The sequence below is a fragment of the Volvox carteri genome, assembly GCF_000143455.1.
Source record: "Volvox carteri f. nagariensis unplaced genomic scaffold VOLCAscaffold_97, whole genome shotgun sequence".
Classification (NCBI taxonomy): domain Eukaryota; kingdom Viridiplantae; phylum Chlorophyta; class Chlorophyceae; order Chlamydomonadales; family Volvocaceae; genus Volvox; species Volvox carteri.
Window position 1 is genome coordinate 223,890 of NW_003307640.1, and position 17,991 is coordinate 241,880.

The 17,991-nt window shown below is 52.4% G+C and overlaps 2 protein-coding genes across 2 annotated transcripts in view; one reads left to right on the forward strand and one right to left on the reverse strand.

Annotated features, from left to right (window-relative positions):
• Positions 1-1,475: 1,475 nt before the first annotated feature.
• VOLCADRAFT_108189 (uncharacterized protein) lies at positions 1,476-4,411 on the reverse strand (the record flags this gene model as incomplete). The annotated part of the gene is made up of 5 exons (XM_002958532.1): positions 1,476-1,784; positions 2,558-2,700; positions 3,435-3,748; positions 3,898-4,046; positions 4,185-4,411. 5 exons carry the CDS (start codon positions 4,409-4,411, stop codon positions 1,529-1,531), a joined length of 1,089 nt encoding a protein of 362 aa, XP_002958578.1. The 3' UTR covers positions 1,476-1,528.
• Positions 4,412-14,959: 10,548 nt separating this feature from the next.
• Positions 14,960-17,991, forward strand: part of VOLCADRAFT_108190 (uncharacterized protein) — a 4,727-nt gene continuing 1,695 nt past the window's right edge. Inside the window, exons 1-6 of the mRNA XM_002958523.1 lie at positions 14,960-15,130; positions 15,241-15,531; positions 15,732-15,906; positions 15,987-16,023; positions 16,066-16,173; positions 16,448-16,639. Of these exons, the coding sequence (XP_002958569.1) occupies positions 15,763-15,906; positions 15,987-16,023; positions 16,066-16,173; positions 16,448-16,639 (481 nt within the window). The 5' untranslated portion in view covers positions 14,960-15,130; positions 15,241-15,531; positions 15,732-15,762. The remainder of the gene's footprint in view (positions 15,131-15,240; positions 15,532-15,731; positions 15,907-15,986; positions 16,024-16,065; positions 16,174-16,447; positions 16,640-17,991) is intronic.

The following is a 17,991-nucleotide window of genomic DNA, read 5'->3' on the forward strand; positions in this document are numbered from 1 at the left end:
TGCCATAGGGAGTATCCCGGTAGCGCGGGAAGCATCGTTCGCCAATATTAATTAAAGGCCTCTAACGCTGCAGGAAAATTTTAGTAGAAGATTTAGAACTATGTATTTATTTAGTTTTAGCGTTTGTTCCCGCTTTGAGGGCGTGAAATGCCATGTCATTGTCCCTAATAAGTCATTGTCCCGGCATTTCAATTGTCGCCCATAAGCATGAACCAGGCCACCAACTCACAAGCTTACATGCAACAACTAAAACCAGGCAATACTAGCTACGCAAGCTATGCTAGGACAAACTTTTGAGACAAGGCATCCTCCAATTGGCACGCGGTAAATTGACTTAGATTGTTTGCCCTGGCAAACTTATGTACTCCAAACTCATCCACTGGATGATGCTGGCTGTATTTCTTGCGTGGGCGATCTTGTCGCCGACGGGCGATGTTGTCCAGGGTGTTCCGGTCAAACTCGTAGGCGCCGACCTCATTACCGTTGTCCATGGACATTGTGTTGGAAGGATATGTTAAGGTTCAGATAAAATGAAGAAATGAAGAAGCGCTCCTTCATAGTATGGAGATGGTAGAATCTTCAAGCAACTTTTGAACGACCAGGGAGAGTTGCTGATAGGCGAATTTGTATGAAGCTATAAAATTCCTTTATTCCTTCAAGGTAAGTGAATGCTTATGTATTCGTCTGTTAGTAGCGTGAAGCTTTGAACACTCTTTGTACGGCAGATTCGGCACAATGTTTTGCCTCATTGCGATGTTGCCTGAAAATTTTGAACAGAAGGGATCACTGCTCATGCTGGTGCAGCAAGACATGTAAGGAGATGGCCTGGTCACAATCCAGCAGTCATATATCGACAATCTCAAGCTATGACAACTTGTTACATGTGTCTGTAATAAAAAAGGGACTTTGCGATGGTGTGGGGAGCTCTTTGAGTGGTGGGACTGTGGAAATCCAGTTTGTTTCGCCCGTAACAAGTTTGTTACGGGCGAAACAACGTCCCTATGAAACGTTTGGATATGCCTATGCAACACATTTCCTCAATTTCATGAACTGCAAGTATTCTAATCCAACATCACCCCAATCTCAGTGTAAACTAGTCTCCAAATGTGCCTGCACAAGACTGTCACCCCTGTCACCCGGCATTCACATTGCCTTAACCTCCTCAAGCTTGTCGGGTTGTGACACGTGGGCATGAACCTTGTGACAATGGGCATTGTCACAAAGAAACTGGTTGCAATCAGAAATGCATTTTTGCTCATGCCAGGTTACCGACATCGGTTACCGATTACTGGGGACGGTTAACGGATAACGGTTCGCCCGGTAATCCTACCGACCGGTTACCCATCTCGTTAACTGGACCCGTTAGGTCGGAACCGGGCCGGAACCGGCCTGGAGTATGCCATTGGGGGTCAATTACTTGCAACACACGCACACGCACACGCACACACATACATACACACACACAAGCTCACGAAGTTGAATTGAATTGTTACAGAGTGGGAGGCTTCTGGGCCATTTGAACATATTGTCACACAAGCTCGCGATATGCCAGCTGAACTGATTCCCGTGCCTCGAATGCCCTGGTAAAAACCTTCTTGCGGACGTAACCCAGCTCAGACAATGCACGGCTAATATCAGGGACGCTCCAAAGAGTGCCCAGTAAGTTTGTCATAGCGGTGGCCAGATGGGAGAGCATTGCTTGGTCGTCGGCCTGCACCAGCTCCACCAGCGTCTGTGCAGCGATCTCATCAAACTTGCGTAGTTTGCGTGTTCCTGTTTGTCCTCTAAGCGGCAGGACATCGCCATTCGCCACGTAGGACTGTATGATAGCATGCACAGTCCTCTCGCAAGGTCTGTGCCCGAAAGCCTCAGCTATTTGCGCTTGCGTGTAACCCTCGTCGAAATAGAGGTGGCAAACACGTTCGCGCACTTGTTTGCTGTAGTAGTAACAGTTCAATACTTCTCCCATTTTGAGATCCGCTCTACAAACTGAGTATGCACACGTACGTATTCGCGTATATAGAATATTATAATAGAAATTATGCGTGTTCCTTGCGACTTGCGACTTGCAACTTGCGACTTGCAACTTGCGACTTGCGACTTCAGCAGTACGCAAGACCGCACTTCGCCTCGCATCCCGCAATTTGTTATGCAACCAGCCATAACTCAATTGGTGTTCCTGGCCTCGCAGTAATTCGTTAGCCAACTTCCACTCCGGGGCTTAGTTGTTGCTCCATAGGTAAATGCCATTTTCTGTTACAAAGAATGAAAGAGAGAAAAGGACTGAGAGGCCCGAAGAAGACGGGCCTTACGAATCATTGTGGGTATCTGGTGAAGCAGCTGGCCGCGTATTATTAGGTTTGGCTACGGAAGGATTGAATGAACTGTAGATATAGCCGATGGCTGCCGTATTGGACTGGGGTGAAGTGCGAATGCGTTTGTTTGGAAGGCGAAGGGGGCTACGGCTTGTTGAAAAGGAACAGAGGAAGACGAATGCGCGATGTAAGTACGTGGACAAAGAGATGTGGTGGAGCAGTGCTGTGCGCGTGAGACCGACAGGAAGTAGGAGGTAACGGTGTCCAACGGAAAGAGGAAGTGCTGACCACGGAAAAGAACCTTGCTTTCGTGTGTATAGTACAGCCCGCCTATATGCATGAAGATGCGAGGCTGCGCCAGTGTGTTGATGACCTGTAATAAGTACTGTGGTTAAGCGGATGATGAGGACGAAAAGGAACCGGAACACGTTTTACAAGGTATAGCGGCAGCAGTGACAGCCCGCCTTAACGGACAAGAGGAACAACGTTGTGCAGACGGGACGGGGTGTGACCACCGGATATGTACAAGTAGCCGTGCACAAGAAAGCTCTGCAGCAAAGCATGATATGCTTGCAGGGCAACCGGTGATATGGATCTGGAAGGCATATTCACGCAAGGCTGATATGTCAAGCAAAAAACCAAAAGTAAAGCAGCTTGGCCAAGTGGCTATGAGGAGCTGAGGAGTGTAGGTATGTCAGTTGGAAGGCTTGCACGGCAAGAGTACCGTCATGTCGATTGCGGTTCGGTAGGTAAGGACACATCCCGCGTTATCTGTGCTGTACAGAACTTGCTGCGAGCGATGCATGCATGCAGTCTTGGCCATGCACGTGGCGCGCCAGGCGCGATATTGTAGCCGTGTGGTCCCAGGGCATTGTGTTTGTCGATGTAGTACTCCTCCATCATGTCTGCCACACGCCGACTGCAGCAGGACATGACTAGAGTGAGGCGGAAGTGCAGGTTGAAGGGCTTGTAAGTTGCCGCGTCCGCTTGCATCCGCTTGGGGGGAGTTCTTGCATGTGTATGGTAGTGGCGGCTAGGACAGACGGATTGGCCGACATATATACGGCCGTTGTCGATGCATGTGACCGTGTATAGTCATGTGCTTGTGGAGGCACCCACTCCGCGGCTGGTGTTGCCGGAATCTGCTGCCCCGTCGGATGGTGATCTTGGGCGTTTGGGTGCTGTGAAGGGGAGCAGTTTGCCATCTGCACGGGCTTTGGTGGCTGCCTCCAGAACCGACACCGCGAATTCCTGTGTAGAGTCAAGGACTTCGGCCGCGTCCATGCCGAAGTCATAAATGAGCTGTATGGCCGTATCGGCTCGCAGTGAGCCCGCAGATGTAATCCAGAGCTTCATGATGTCGGCGTACATCGCAGTGTGGAAGTCTGGCATGTCACCATCATGGATTCGCTTGGTTATGTTGTACAGGACCGCTGCGGTGGGTGGGAAGGAGGAATGTGGAAGGTCATGCGAAGTTGAATGGTGGGCAGTATGGATTATTGCGGGAGATATGCGCAGGATCTTGTGATGTACTGACTAACATGGCAGACCGGCAGGCGAAGGGCGAGGACCGAGAACGTACTAGTTGCGGGCTTGGATCCGTAGGTTAACTCGAACGCGGCACGGTGCTTCCTCGCACGTTCCAGTTCGGCATTGAATTCGGCGTTTGTGTATGATTGGAAGAGGGCTGCCTCGTCATGGAGACCATAGCTTGAAAGGAGGAGTTTTTGCCTGCAGGAGGTAGTTGGCGAGGTGAGAAGGCCAAATAGTGAAGGGACTGGGATAGGAAAGGAAGTATGGAAGGCGCAGCTGTAAGTATGACAGGGACATTGCTAATGCTGTGCAAGAATATGCTGCTTCGGCACGTACTTGTAAGTTAAGGCTTTTGAAGCGGCGGACCAGGATCCGCTTGCTGCGGCTTTATCTCGCCCACCGCCGTTTGGCGAAGCGCTTTTCAGTTGCGCCCATAAGGCGTGGATATCCGTGGGCGCTGTTCGTGGCACGTCAGAAGCCGTAGGTGGTGGAACAGCTGCCCCCGTTGACAGAGAAAATGGTGCTGATGTGCTCGGAATTGAGGGGCGGAATTTAGGGGCCATGTTTAAGTGCGGTATTGTTTTATTTGGTAACTGTACAGTGTATAATGGAATGAGGAATGCGAAGTGAAGGACTAGAAGTGCTGCGTGCAAACGGCAAATTTCAGCGTGTGGTAATGTCGTGAAAGGGCGCGTGAGGCAATATACGAAAGTGGCTGTTCGTTGTCTGGTGAAGACGAACAGGCCCCAGGAGCTGCCGCCGCACTTATTCTGCTAGCGCTGCCTTGCCGGAGTTGTAGAGGATGGAACGAAAGTCGCTGCAGTAAGTCGTGCGACACAGCGGAAGGCATACTGGAAGGCGAAACTGCGATGATCGGCAAGCGAGAAAGTCGCGATCGCTCAGCATGTAAAGTAGCACTGATATGTACAGGGAGTAAGTGGTTGATGCTCTGTATGAAGCGAGACATTTGGGTAATCGTGAACTGTGGAGTGTGCAGAGCGGCCATGGGCTGGAGCAGGGCACTGTATGGGTGGATTGTTTTATTTTAGTATGTGGTGGAAAGCGGTGTTCAGCAGGAACGGTCCGAGCGTTGGGGACAGCGCTGCCGGGAAGTAGCTATATTATTACACAGCATGTAAGCATGCACGTACTATTTTCACGCACAGAATTCCGAGTAGATATGGTAAGGGCGCATGAAAGCGCTGCCAAGTCGTCCAGCGATGAATGGCTCGGAAAGCTTCGGAATGTAACACGGACTTCAAGCCGAGGACTATGTCGGTAGTAGACATGTGATGTTTGTGCTTGGCGTCATGATCTACGGCTACTAAGTGAAGTTCGACTGTTGGGCATGTGCATGGGTTGATACCATATCTGGTAGGTGTGTGAGACGAATGATGGTGCCTGAGCAAGCCGATTCCTGGGCACCATCTGGACCCCATGTGTACTAATATCTGCAAGGGGTGCCGACGGCGTGCATGGAGCTGTGGTACAGAATAGCGGCAAGGAGAAGCGAGGAAGGAGTCTTGTTGTAAAAGGACATGGTGCCTGATAGGAAACACCGAGATAGCGAGCACTTTGGGTGAACACCACGTAGTACTTCCGGCAACCAGCAAACACCTAACATTCACGGCAACACGTGTCAGGGCCGCATCGTCAGTGAAATGTGTCCGACCTAGCGACCTGGGTAGCGACCTAGCGACATAGCTAACGAGTGAGGGTGTCATGTTGCTGCTCACAGCCCGTTGCAACAAGCATGTACAACCCTGCAACCTAGTTGAAGTCCATGAGTTCCGCATGTAGCTGCCCGTCAGTGGTCGCCAGGATGACCTGTCGCTCAGTCTGCGGAGCAGTGGGCACTGGCATGGGCTGAGCTGGTGGCTGCTCCGGGGCGGCATGCGGTGGTTCAAAGCCCGGTACTTGTACGGGGTTGAACAGGGTAGGTGTCAAGCAGCCCACCACCTTTACCAAGCGGCTTTCAGTGACACGAGACAGCATGACATACAGCAGTCCGGGCACGAACACATCTCGGGCATGGATGATGGTCTGGCCCGACAAGGTGGCTCCCTAGTGCACAGTAGGAAGCAGGCAGGGAGGTTCAGGTAGGAAGACAAGGTACTGGGCATATGAATAATGCCGGGTCTGACACACGATGACGGAAACTTGAGACCTGCCCATTGCCGTGTTTTGTGAACTGTACGCCCGGCTTACTTGTGCTCTGTGTGCCGTCATAGCCCAGGCCAAGGACAACGGAAAGGTGGACTTGAAGTACTTGACTCCGTTGAGGATGCGGTAGTGGCTCAGGGTACGACCAAGGGTGATAGTGCGGCCTGTGCTGTCCAGCCGAACTTGAACCTTGTCGACATAGCCATCTGCGCCGTGATGTAGGGCCAATACCGTGCCAATGGCTCCGTTGGCGGCGCTGCGGGCGATGGCGACGTTGTCTGTCAGGCACACACGTGCACCCACAGCTACACACGGCAAGGTGTGGAACGTTGTCTCTTGTAGCCAAGCATCCAGCACCAGCGCCGCATCTGCATCGTGTACGTTGTGGTGGAGGGGGCAGGGCACTATCTGCTGTACCAGGGTTCCTTCCAGCTGTCGGAGGATGGCGACATTGTGCTCCATGGCATCCTCCCGGTGGGTGCACAGAACTGTGGTAGTGCCGTCGCACAGTGCCGCCACCTCGGCGGCTGTAATGAAGTGGGGATTGGTAGGCGCCCACGCGCCAAAAACGGTGTCAATTTCGACTTGGGTAGGGGCCCGCACCCGGACAGTATCGAGGAAGGCCGCAAATGCAGGGTCAGCAGCATGCCGTACCGAGGCTTCAAGGTGCAAACGTGTGGCAAACTGCCAGTACCAGCAGGATGTGATATGGCATTGGGTGCACACGGCAGGCGCCGGGGTTGTGGCTCCTTGTCCGCCTTGGTGCCGGCACACGGGTGGCAACTGCAGAATAGGAAGAAGAGGCGCACTGCATTTTGTACAAGCTAGGCTAATGTGTGAGGGCAGCCGGATTGTCAAGTGCGTGATGGGTTGGTGGAGGGGTGTGGCAGAGACACACACCTGCGCGTGGTCCCCCACCAGGACGATGAGGTAACGCTTCAGCATGTCTTCAATGCTGGTTTCACCGCTGGCGTGCCATAACGTGATGAGCATGTGCATCAGTTGTTCGCCCGTCGTCATGGAGAACTCGTCCAGGAAGAAGACGTCGGCGGTTTGCAGCACATGCACATGTGTATCTGTACTGCGGATGGGTCTGATGCTGCTGCTGCCATACTGCCGTCCAATGGGCAGGCTGAAGGCCATGTGGTTGGTTGTTGCAAAGCGGCTGAGTCGAACCGCGGCTGCACCGGTGCTGGCGGACAAATGCACGGTGCAGCCTTGCAGCAGACGTGTCATCTTCCTGACCAGGAAGGTTTTGCCACACCCTGGGCCCCCGCTCACGACAGCCAGGCCGACATGCTGCTGTAGCAAGGTATCTACCACAAGTTGCTGCTGCGGAGTGAAAGGCTGCTCATCGTGTTCGGCAAACTCTGTAGCAAGGGCCACGGCACGAGCTGCGGCCTTGCTGGCTTGTCGCACGTGCTCCGCATTTGCAGGGTTGATGCCGGGTGGACGGGGGGGGGCGGCTGGGAGCGGTCCTCCCACCAGCGAGTCTAGCAAGTCGTCACCCAGGAGGTCCAGGTCTTCATCCGGGCTGTACTTGGACAGTAACGTAGCCAGCAGGGTGTGGCAATGATCGCTGTCGTACAGGTGGTACTGGGCATACCTGAGGCGGTGGCAGGCCATGCAAGCACTAAGTTATACTTGGAAGCACAGAAAGAGGCGTAGGTTCCCCTGGACTTACGCTGAGATGCAGTCTGCCAGGTTGTTGACATTGCTGATGAGACCTCGAAGCTGGCATTCCTCGTAGTAGGTGGCCGAGTTGTTGTTTGCTGACAGCAGGGTGTCCTCGTGGCGAAAAGGCACATGCTTGAGTAGCAGGTTGTAGAAAAAGGCCTCGGGATTGGCAGCAGGGTTAGCATCGGTGAACCGGACAAGGCGTGGCTGAGCAACTTTGAACACATGCTGGCCATTTAGGGATGTTCCGCATAGTGTTCCCCCACGTGGGGGTTCGCCTTGTTTGGCGACGCAGTACGTAGCGAAATAGTTGTAGAAGGTGATGTCATCGAGCTCAATCGGTCGGAGGCAGTATATTTCTACCGGGGGTGCACTGATGTGGAATGGACCCTGCTTGCGACTGGAGCGATACACAAGTCGTGTGCAGATGGTCGGCGGGGAGGAATCGATGTACTGAACGGCAGCTGACATGGTTACCGTGGGAATGTTGGCGGCAGTGAGAAAGGCGAGGGTCGGACTGATGACGCTGGCAGCCAGGTATGCCGATGCCATACGAACAAATGTGGAGCGAGTGGACGCTCCTGCCTCACCAGCAGGTGCTACACCCAGGGCCACACGCGATACTTCCGCAAGGTCTATGTTGCCAATGGGCTCGGTCTGCATTAAGGGCGGGTGCAGATTGAGCTGCTGTTGTTCAGACAGGTGTGCACCCATGCACAACATGTGCTAGCCATACACGCATAGTCGCCCTACCTTCATGGCATACTTGAGGACGTAGAAAGACCAGCTGGCGGAGTTAATTCGCTGGAGGTTCAAGTGGGCCCCCCACAGCAGTGCAAGCGTGGGGTGGTAAGGTACCACATTGCGGTGAGCCCAGGTGGGGCGGTAATATTGATACCGGAAGGTTGTGCGGTCGATAGCGGGGGTGCTGCTTGGATAGGGAGCCCATGGGAACTTGTATTTACATGTGCCTGACTGGCAACAGCCGGCTGCCCCCGCGGCCGTGCAGGTGTGCATCTGCTTGCGCAACACGTGGTGAAAGAGGGCTGCTTGCTGAGGATCACGCGGCACTTCCCAGTGGCCAGCCCCATAGGGGCACGACGGTACGGATGCATCTCCTAGGTAGGCCGCAGGTACACACGCAACAATTTCGGAAGCCACGCGATTTACGTCGTCTGGATGCACCCACAGCACGATGTGCGCATGCAGGCTGTGTCTGTTTTGTACTTCGTAGCGTACCACCCATTGCTGCACCTGTCCTAGTACACCACCAGTCTTTTTGGAGCTGCGGCCAGTCTTCAGCACCTTGGACATGAACGCCTGCACACGCTTGTGGGCGAGGTATGCGTTTTCCGCGGGTGCGTCGCGCCAGGTGAAGCCCGTGCAGAAGCTGTGGGGAGAACGAAACGGAGAGTGGTTGCCGCCCGTGTGCCTCAGTTGGTGCCAGTGGTGGTTTGCTACACTGATGCAGTCAGGCGAAACGCCTTCCCAAACAGAAGCCCGGCTTTGTACATTGTTGTGCGTTAGTGGAACACTTACTCGTGTAGCTTGGCTTCCAGGGAGTCTATCTCGGGCCAGCGAGTCTCCGACACTTCATCTGTGGTAAGCGTTAAAAAAAAGGCTGGCATGCCGTAGCGATCGACCATGCATAGCAAGTCCTGCAGGTTGCTGCGGTGCCACGCCGGGGTATTGGGCAACGTGGCGGGCAGTTTGTGCTTGAGGACGTGGCGGACGGCTTCCTGGTCAGTGGCAGTTGGGTACTGGGCCTTGTATTCCAGCAGCGCAGACTCCATGACGGCCTGCAGTGGGTGGACGACAGGCGTCGGGGTGCCGTACATGCAAGAACATGTGATGTGCATGATGCAGCGTGGCATTGGTTTGCAGCCCACCCACCTCAACACGGGGATCCTGTAGCCGCGCACTTTGCCGCAGAACATACATGAGCAAGAGGTACGGCTTGCACAACGTCCACACACTGAACAGGCACTTTGCACGATAGGCCAAGTACTTCACCAGGGTGTGACCTCCTTCAAAGGCGCCCGTCCCAAATGGGAACAGGTACGGAAACAGCGTCAGCTCTGCAGACACGCCTGGCTGCAGTGATGCAGGAGTGCCGTCGGCGTTGACGTTGAGGTCCACATGGGGGCGTGTGGGTGATCGTGGCACCAACGTGCCGGCTGTGTACATGACCGGTGCGTGCTTCAGGTCGGGGCGTGCATAGGCAGGCACCACCACGGACAGCAAGGATTTCGCTGCTCCTGCAGCTGCCGCCGTTGCCAGCGCCAAGGGCTGATTGGCTTGGGCATTGGCAGCAATCATGCGCACACTGTCGGGGACCAGGTATGGGAGGGGGTGGTTGGGAGGAACCTGCTCTGCGACGGTGAGGAACTGCATAATGAGCGGATTGTTGTGTACACTCCAGCCCAGCACTTCTTGCAGCGCCGCGGGTAGGCTGTTGACACGTCGCTCTGCATCCGGAGTCCAGTTAAGCATCAGTGCTTCCATGCAGTGCTGCTGTCGAAGGCGGCCGGCCAAGTACCCAAAGGCGGCCTGGAAAAAGCCAACGCCAACATCCACCAGCGCCAGTCGCATGTGATCTACAGGGTCCAACGACACAACCGCCTTGGTGTAGTCGGGCGGAAGGAACACAAGATGCTGCAGGCGCTCGTTGCTGCCTTTATTGCTGTGAAAAGCGGCCGCACAGTAGGGACACAGGTGCCACTTGCCATCGGGGGTTGTGGTGCTGCCGGCATGGAGGGAGTTGTGGAAGGAGTAGGGTGGGATACCGGCAGCATTGTCTGGGGCAGTAACGGTAGCCCATGTCTGCTTCTCATTTCGGGACGGAAACGTGCAGACCCCGCACACGGCACACACCACGAGTGCACCGATCATAAGAGTGGACGTCACTGTCTGCCATGCCCTGAGGCGCCTGCCAATGCCGGCCACTCTGCCCAGTCCCCTCCAAGACAGGCCAAAGTATGCTGGCGCCGTGGGGTGCTGCTCGTGTTGCTGCCGGCGGCGACGGCGCGGTACCATAGCCTCAGTGCCTGAAGGCTGGGCCTGCAATATAGGATTTTGGTGCTGTGGAAGCTGATGTGGCTCTGCCAGGACTGCCATGGCTGACGGCGTTGCCACTGGCACCCCGGCCTCGGCGGACCCACCGCACCCACATGAGCCGGGACTAGCATGGCAGCAGGAAGGTTCGTACGCTGTAGGTGTGTCGCCGCTTTGGGGGGCATCTGCGCTGGGATTCATCGCCAGGCCTAGCTCTGAACGCCAAAACACATCTGTTTTGTTCCCTGCGTGATGTAACGCTCCGCTTCACGAGGTCACATGTGTTTTCATTGCTATTTGCTATCTGCTACCCAGGCAGGCAATTACCCATTTGTGCATGAGCACGTGGCGAATCACACCTGGGACGGCGGCAACGTGCAGCAATTGTTGCATGTCTCCGGTACACCGCACTGCTAACAAGGGCCTGCCTCGCCGGCCGAAGCTGCATGTACCCAGGTGTAATGACCTTTTGTTGTTGTTCAGGAAACTCCGCGCCGTTACAGGACTCCATTCCGGACGCACAAACGCCAGCACCATGGTTGCCGGAATGGCGTTGTACGTTGCCCATGCCTGTACCGCGCTTGTGAGGTCCATACTTTTCATGCCTGTTTTTCGTTGCCTTGTCGCCATGTCTCTCATCAAACGATGCAAGCGAAGTTCCTTATCTTGTCATTATTGTATCTACATTTCAGCAGCTCATCAGTTAAAGCAACCCTATTTTTCCCCCGACTGTCCCTATCTATTATTGTTTGTATTATTGTTTGTATTATTGTTTTATTGTTGAATTATTGTTTTATTTTCTCCAAGCAGCCAGTATTAAAGCAGCTCAATGATTCTGTGCACTCCTGCATGCCAAATGATCTGCGGACACGCCCGCTCGACTTCACGCTGCTTCACGCTGTGGCGTTTCGCAGTAGCGGGGGCATCCCGCTAGCCGGTTCTCACAGCAGCCAATCTGGCGTCCGTCAAAGCCCGCCCGCGATTTTCCACACGCATAATCTTTATCTATCCCACCAGCACTCCTGGCTCTTGAAAAGGTCAGACCCTTTGTTGCGCGGCTCGCCAATGGGCTTCACATTTTGGGCATGATATTCAAGCCGCTTCAGCTCCCGATCGAATTTCGCTCGCCCGCGAATTTTACGCACATACGTGTCAAGCCCGCATTCTCGGCTTTCGAGACCTGACCTTTGCGCGGCCGGCCGTGGCGTTCGCATTTTGGAGTTGTACGGAATTTTTATTCGGCAGTCGTACCTGCATTTCGTTTGCTTGAGAGCTGCTTAACAACAAAAACAAGATGAAAAACAAGCAATGCCTTGCCTACCCTATATTACAGAACAATCCTATGCTTTTCGGTGCTTTTGGATGGGTACAAAGCGAGAAGTCCTGTCATCATCATCGGCCATGTCGACGTCAGAGTGCCCGCGCGTGAAGCTGTTTGCTATACTAGTTAAAGCAATAACTTTGATTTAGCTATGAAGTCTCTGTAGCCCGTTCGTTTGGCTTTATGAAAATGCGTAACCTCTGTCCGGCCGTCGCAGTTACAATCTACCAAAGTATGTGCGCTTTGCGCAGAATTTAAGCTATAAAGACAAGCAATAATTAACTCAATTGGTGTTCCTGGCCTCGCAGTAATTCGTTAGCCAACTTCCACTCCGGGGCATAGGCACTCGGGGTCGTCTTGGCCTGCAGAACCCTTCCACATTCACGAAATGCCTAAGTCATGCAAATGCGACAACCTTTTCTGTAATAAGTTACACCTCGAAATCCATGAACGGTTTGCCTCATTGGTACAGGTCGCTTGCAATCACGCCGTACACATCTTCATACATCAGTCCAGAAATATGGGGGCCCTTGTGAAGCAGCTGCCCGCGTTTCCAAAGCACGTATGTTGATGTGGAAGGTGCTGAAGTATGTTTGCGAGGAAGAGAATGGGGCCAGGCTGGAGAGGAAAGTGCAGTGGCATATTGGAATGTGAGTTTAGTCGAAGCGAGTTACAGGGCGTTTGGCGCACGGCGGAATGTACATGCAGTCTTGTCGTCGCGCGCGTATACAAGAACAACTGGAACAAGAACAACAACAACATCAGCGCGTTTACAGTACACGTCGCGTCGGTCCTCTGCTAAGTTGTAGTAACGAAGAATAAGGCATAGGTACAAGTCGTCACACTTGGACGGACATGCCAGAACAGGCAACATGATGGGTGAAGACGCACGCTACCAAGCATGCACCCGAGCACGCGACTAATGCTCGTACCAGACGAGAGGTTGTGCGCCACTGCCACGGCCATGAGCCGACCTATGCCACCCCTTGTTTCTTGCCTTCCCACGTAAACCGACACCCGTCAATGAATAGAGGCGGACTAATGTGGGCACGTACCAGATGAGCGGGTCTTTCATATACCACGGCCATAACCACAACTATGCCGCCCCTTGGTTCTCACCTTACCATGTAAACGCTGACCGACACCCGTCGCCCAGAAGTGCGCTGTGTCTTCATCTGCAGAGGCAAATGCATGCTTGGTTGATTCTTGAGATGCGACCCCCGGTCTTTCGTGCTCGGAAGCCAGCACTCGCGTACCGGATATGTTGGCAATGTTGCATAGACGCTGCACTTCGGCTTCCGTGCGCAAAACTACCAAAACTACACATGCTCAACTGAAGACATTCCCGGTGAATGTTCAGCAGCGCTTGAGCCTGCTGCTGGCTGACGTCCTTCCGGAGCTGCTGCAACACGTCTAACGCAGGCACGGCCGCATGCGCAGCAAACAGCTGTTCCATGCCATCAGCGGCGTCCATGTTACTTACACGGGTCCGAACGACTTATGTGTTCTTTTGTTTAATTCTGTGTATGTTATATTTATTGCGTCAGTTTGTATTTTGACATTAGTCGGAACAGGGTCCTGTATGCTTCCTTTTGCAAAAGTGCCTCTTCACGAGCCCAGTCTTGCAAGCTACGACGTAGGCTTTCGGTGCTTTCAGTTACTGCAAAGCAGCCACGCAATAGTCCAGCCTGCATGCCGCGTGCGACTGTGGCCATCGTGCCCACCTGCGCAACGCGCTGGCGCACCTCGGCCTTTTCGCCAAGGTAAATTATATACACTTGTGCAGGCGCGTTTTGCGATTCGCACGCGCGCATCCGCGCGGTGAAATTCGCTCCTGGCTTTTTTGGACGATGTACGTCCCGTTTATTCGGCAGAGTACGACCGGTCACATTTGTGCGAGGGGCTGCTTAATGAGTACATCCTGCTTACATTCGTCATTCATATAGGCAACATTGCGATATCATTACGATCATCGATGGACCTTGAGGAAGAGCGTGCTACATGCATAGCCAGAAACGAAGCTAAGTTAGCAGAGCTTGGTCTTTAAGCAGCCCCTCGCACAAATGTGAGCGGTCGTACTCTGCCGAATAAACGGGACGTACATCGTCCAAAAAAGCCAGGAGCGAATTTTGCCGCGCGGATGCGCGCTTTCGATTCGCAAAATGCGCGTGTGTAAGTGTATATAAATTTTCTTGGAGAAAGGACGAGGTGCGCCAGCGCGTTGCGCAGGTGGGCATGTTGGCCACAGCCGCACGCGGCATGCAGGCTGGACTATTGCGTGGCTGCTTTGCAGTAACTGAAAGCACCGAAAGCCTACGTCGTAGCTTGCAAGACTGGGCTCGTGAAACTGCCGCGGGAAGAGGAAGCGTCTGGCGAAGAGGCAGTTGTGTGCAAGCAAACGGTCGCGTTTTTGGTAGTGCAACGTATACAACACCTTGTTCAGAGTAAAGTCAAATTACAATGTTGCGCAAAGTATAACATACATAAACTTAATTAAACATAAGAACAGATAAGACGTTTAGAGCCTTGTCGGTGACATGGACGCCGCTGTTGGCTTAGAACAGGATGTTTGTTTGCATATCCCTCCAAGAGAGAGGGCTTGGACCTATGCTGATGTTCGTTCCAAGAAGTGAACTGATGCTGATGCTACGGTGAAAGATTTGCACGTAAATTCGCCCGTGCGCCAAACGCCCTGTAACTCGCTTACGCTAATCTCACATTCCAATATGCCACTGCACTTTCCTCTCCAGCCTGGCCACATTCTCTTCCTCGCAAACGTACTTGGGCACCTTACAATCCAACACCATACGTGCTTTGGAAATGCGGGCAGCTGCTTCACAAGGACCCCCCTATTTTGCATTCACGTCCCCAGCCCCACAAAATTACAAGCACTGGATTGAAATCCCGCCGACTTCGTAGAAGGATCGACCAAGCAGTGCAGCCGGCGGTCGATCTTGTCCGCCCTACATCACGGCACAGTAGGACAGAGGTCACAGCCATTACAGGATATGATACCACTGAAGAGTCCGAGGAATACTGTGAATTCGAAACAGCACATGAGCGCACGGTAAAGCTGTGACCTTTTGCACCGCCGATTATCCTGATGAACTTGCTTGCTTTACTTGTCAAGCATGAATCCCTCTTTCTTTGCTACCCATTCCTTTCGCATTATCGAAGGAGGCTATTCAGAACGTTCCTGAACCTAGTCCAGGTGACCTTCCTGGCCTTCAAGGCATTCCAGTGGAGATTCAGGATATGGCTGCAAAAATAGGCTTTGAAATCGGCTGTAGGCCGTTCCAGCTGTTCTACACAGCATATGACAAATGGAAGTCGGATTTCAAGCCGGCTTTTAACAGTCCAGGATCAGCCAAGGCTACCATGGACATGTTCAGCACCCTCTACGAAATGGGCTTCAGGGAGAGAGACCTTCTTGACCAGCAGCAGGTCAACAGGGTGAGCCTCAAAATGGTAAGCATAGAAACCTGTTGCTTTACTGTGAAAATATAGACTAAACGTGATGTTGTTACAATACAAAAACACAACCATTCCAGTCACTTGTTGAGGATGTTTTGTGTATCTGCTGCGTTTTATATGTTAAATTCTCCTTACTGAGAGGTACAACACTAGTGTTGTACTGTGCAGTACTGCACGGCTTAATGAATCTACAGTTCAAGGAGAGATTCAAGCCCAAGATGGTACATGTGGTGCCACCAAATCAATGGGCTTGAGGCAGCCTTTAAGGCGGTTGCCAACCCAAACCCCCAGAAGAGGAAGAACAGCTGGGATAGCCAAGAAGGAGATGGGGACGACTTCAACTCAGCATCCAAGATCTACTTGGAAGTGGTAAGTTTGGGGCAGGGTTGAATTATTCATCTTTGAAAGACTGTCACTCAATACTCATGGGTGCTCATGCTTGACTACAGACTGAAAAGGAGATTGAGGACTTCATGGTTACGCTGGGTGGGTGAGACAGAACCGTGGCTGGCTTCCACTTGGACTCAGAAGCAACCGACCAGGACATACACGCACATGTCCGGAAGTCCCTGGTTGAGAGATGGAACAACCGCAAGAAGTGGATTGGAAATCTACAGCAGCAGGCCAATGTGGAGGGTGAGTACTAGGAGTACTTTGAAAAAAGTATTACAATTGTTTTTTGGGGGATTCAATGTCCTGCTACTGTGTATGCTGCAAATTCATTCTAGCCCTTATGTGTAAATGCAGAGATAAGAGGAGAGACTTAGTTATAGTTAGGGGTTATTGGGTTTTCAACTTGCTTGTATTGAAACCTCAAATATGCATACCATGAAAGATACATGCCTGCATACATCATACCTGCAGCTGAAGACCTTACTAACCATGACATATGTGCATGCCTTGCCAGCAGATGCTTTGAGATTCAACTCCTTTGGAGCTGACAAAGAGGAGTTTGAGAAGTACCAGTCTTCACAGTCGCACCTGGAATACTTGCAGAAGAGCTTAGGGCCTCTAAACAATGAAGATGACAAGTTCGTCTTCATTGTCGAGGGCAAGGACAGTCCTGTGCTCTTAGCTGGCGGTGTGGTCTTTGGCAGTCTTGTAAGTTAATTAGGCTTGATGTTTCTTTGCAAGAATGACCATGTTGTCATCTGCAGCTGCCTCACAACATACAATTAATGTAAGCATGTGTGGCATACATTGCAGCTGCAATGCAGTGCAACCATGAACTGCTTGAGATTAATATCTTTGCCTGCTGGATTATGCATTCAACAGCTAATAACATGGCACGCTCCGGCCCAGGGTGTGCCTGCTCTGTCGAGGTAGCTACATGGTCATCAGCCGGAGTGGGACTCGCGTTGAAAGGGTTTCCCACTGAAGCACTGTTGTTTGATCTCGTGCTACACGAGCGGAGGTTGTATTGATGCGCCGGTATCACACGAGGGGCCGCCGGTCCATTTGAAACCTCGAAGTCCACAAGTGGGGGAGCAGCGAGTAGATTCCCAAGTGACAGTGACTCCTCATGGTAATCAAGAAGAGATAACGAGTCTCTGTCTTCTGATTTAGGGTCCCTTCGGGTCGTCCTGGCTACATGGACAGACATTTGTGTCCACTGGGCTTACAAACAGTAAACAGTTTTGAGGCACCATTTTATAGAAGGTCTCAAGCAATTTGAAATCAAAAAGTTCAAAATTTTCAGGCAACATCGCAATCAGGCAAAACATTGTGGCGAATCTGCCGTACAAAGAGTGTTCAAAGCTTTACGCTACTAACGGACAAATACATAAGCATTCATTTACCTTGAAAAAATAAAGGAATTCTATAGCTTCTTACAAAATCAAAACCTCACCCTGGTCGTTCAAAAGTTGCATGAAGATTCTGCAATTTTCATACTATGAAAGAGCGCTTCTTCATTTCTTCATTGCGTCTAAAGCTTAACGTATCCTTCCAACACAATGTCCATGGACAACGGCAATGAGGTCGGCGCCTACGAGTTTGACCGGAACACCCTGGACAACATCGCCCGTCGGCGACAAGATCGCCCACGCAAAAAATACAGCCAGCATCGTCCAGTGGATGAGTTTGGAGTACATAAGTTTGCCAGGGCAAACAATCTAAGTCAGTTTACCGCGCGCCAATTGGAGGATGCCTTGTCCAAGGAAAGGTGCCATATGGACGACCTTGTCAACCTATTGCGCCAATCTAGTGACATTGACGCAAAGCAGTTGCTTGGGGACATTGGCTTGACACCACTTCATGCTGCTCTGGTCGCCTCGAAAGTTTGTCCACAGAGTACTAGAAAATCAAACACTTCTACACGAAGGTACGCCTGTGGCTTTCTTAGTGTATTGCCGCCTTGTGAATTGTCATTAACTCGTCCCTGGACGTGTTTCCATCTGTACACATGCAGCACCTTTGCGAAGAGCGCTGCAGATGTGGACCTCTCGACCATCC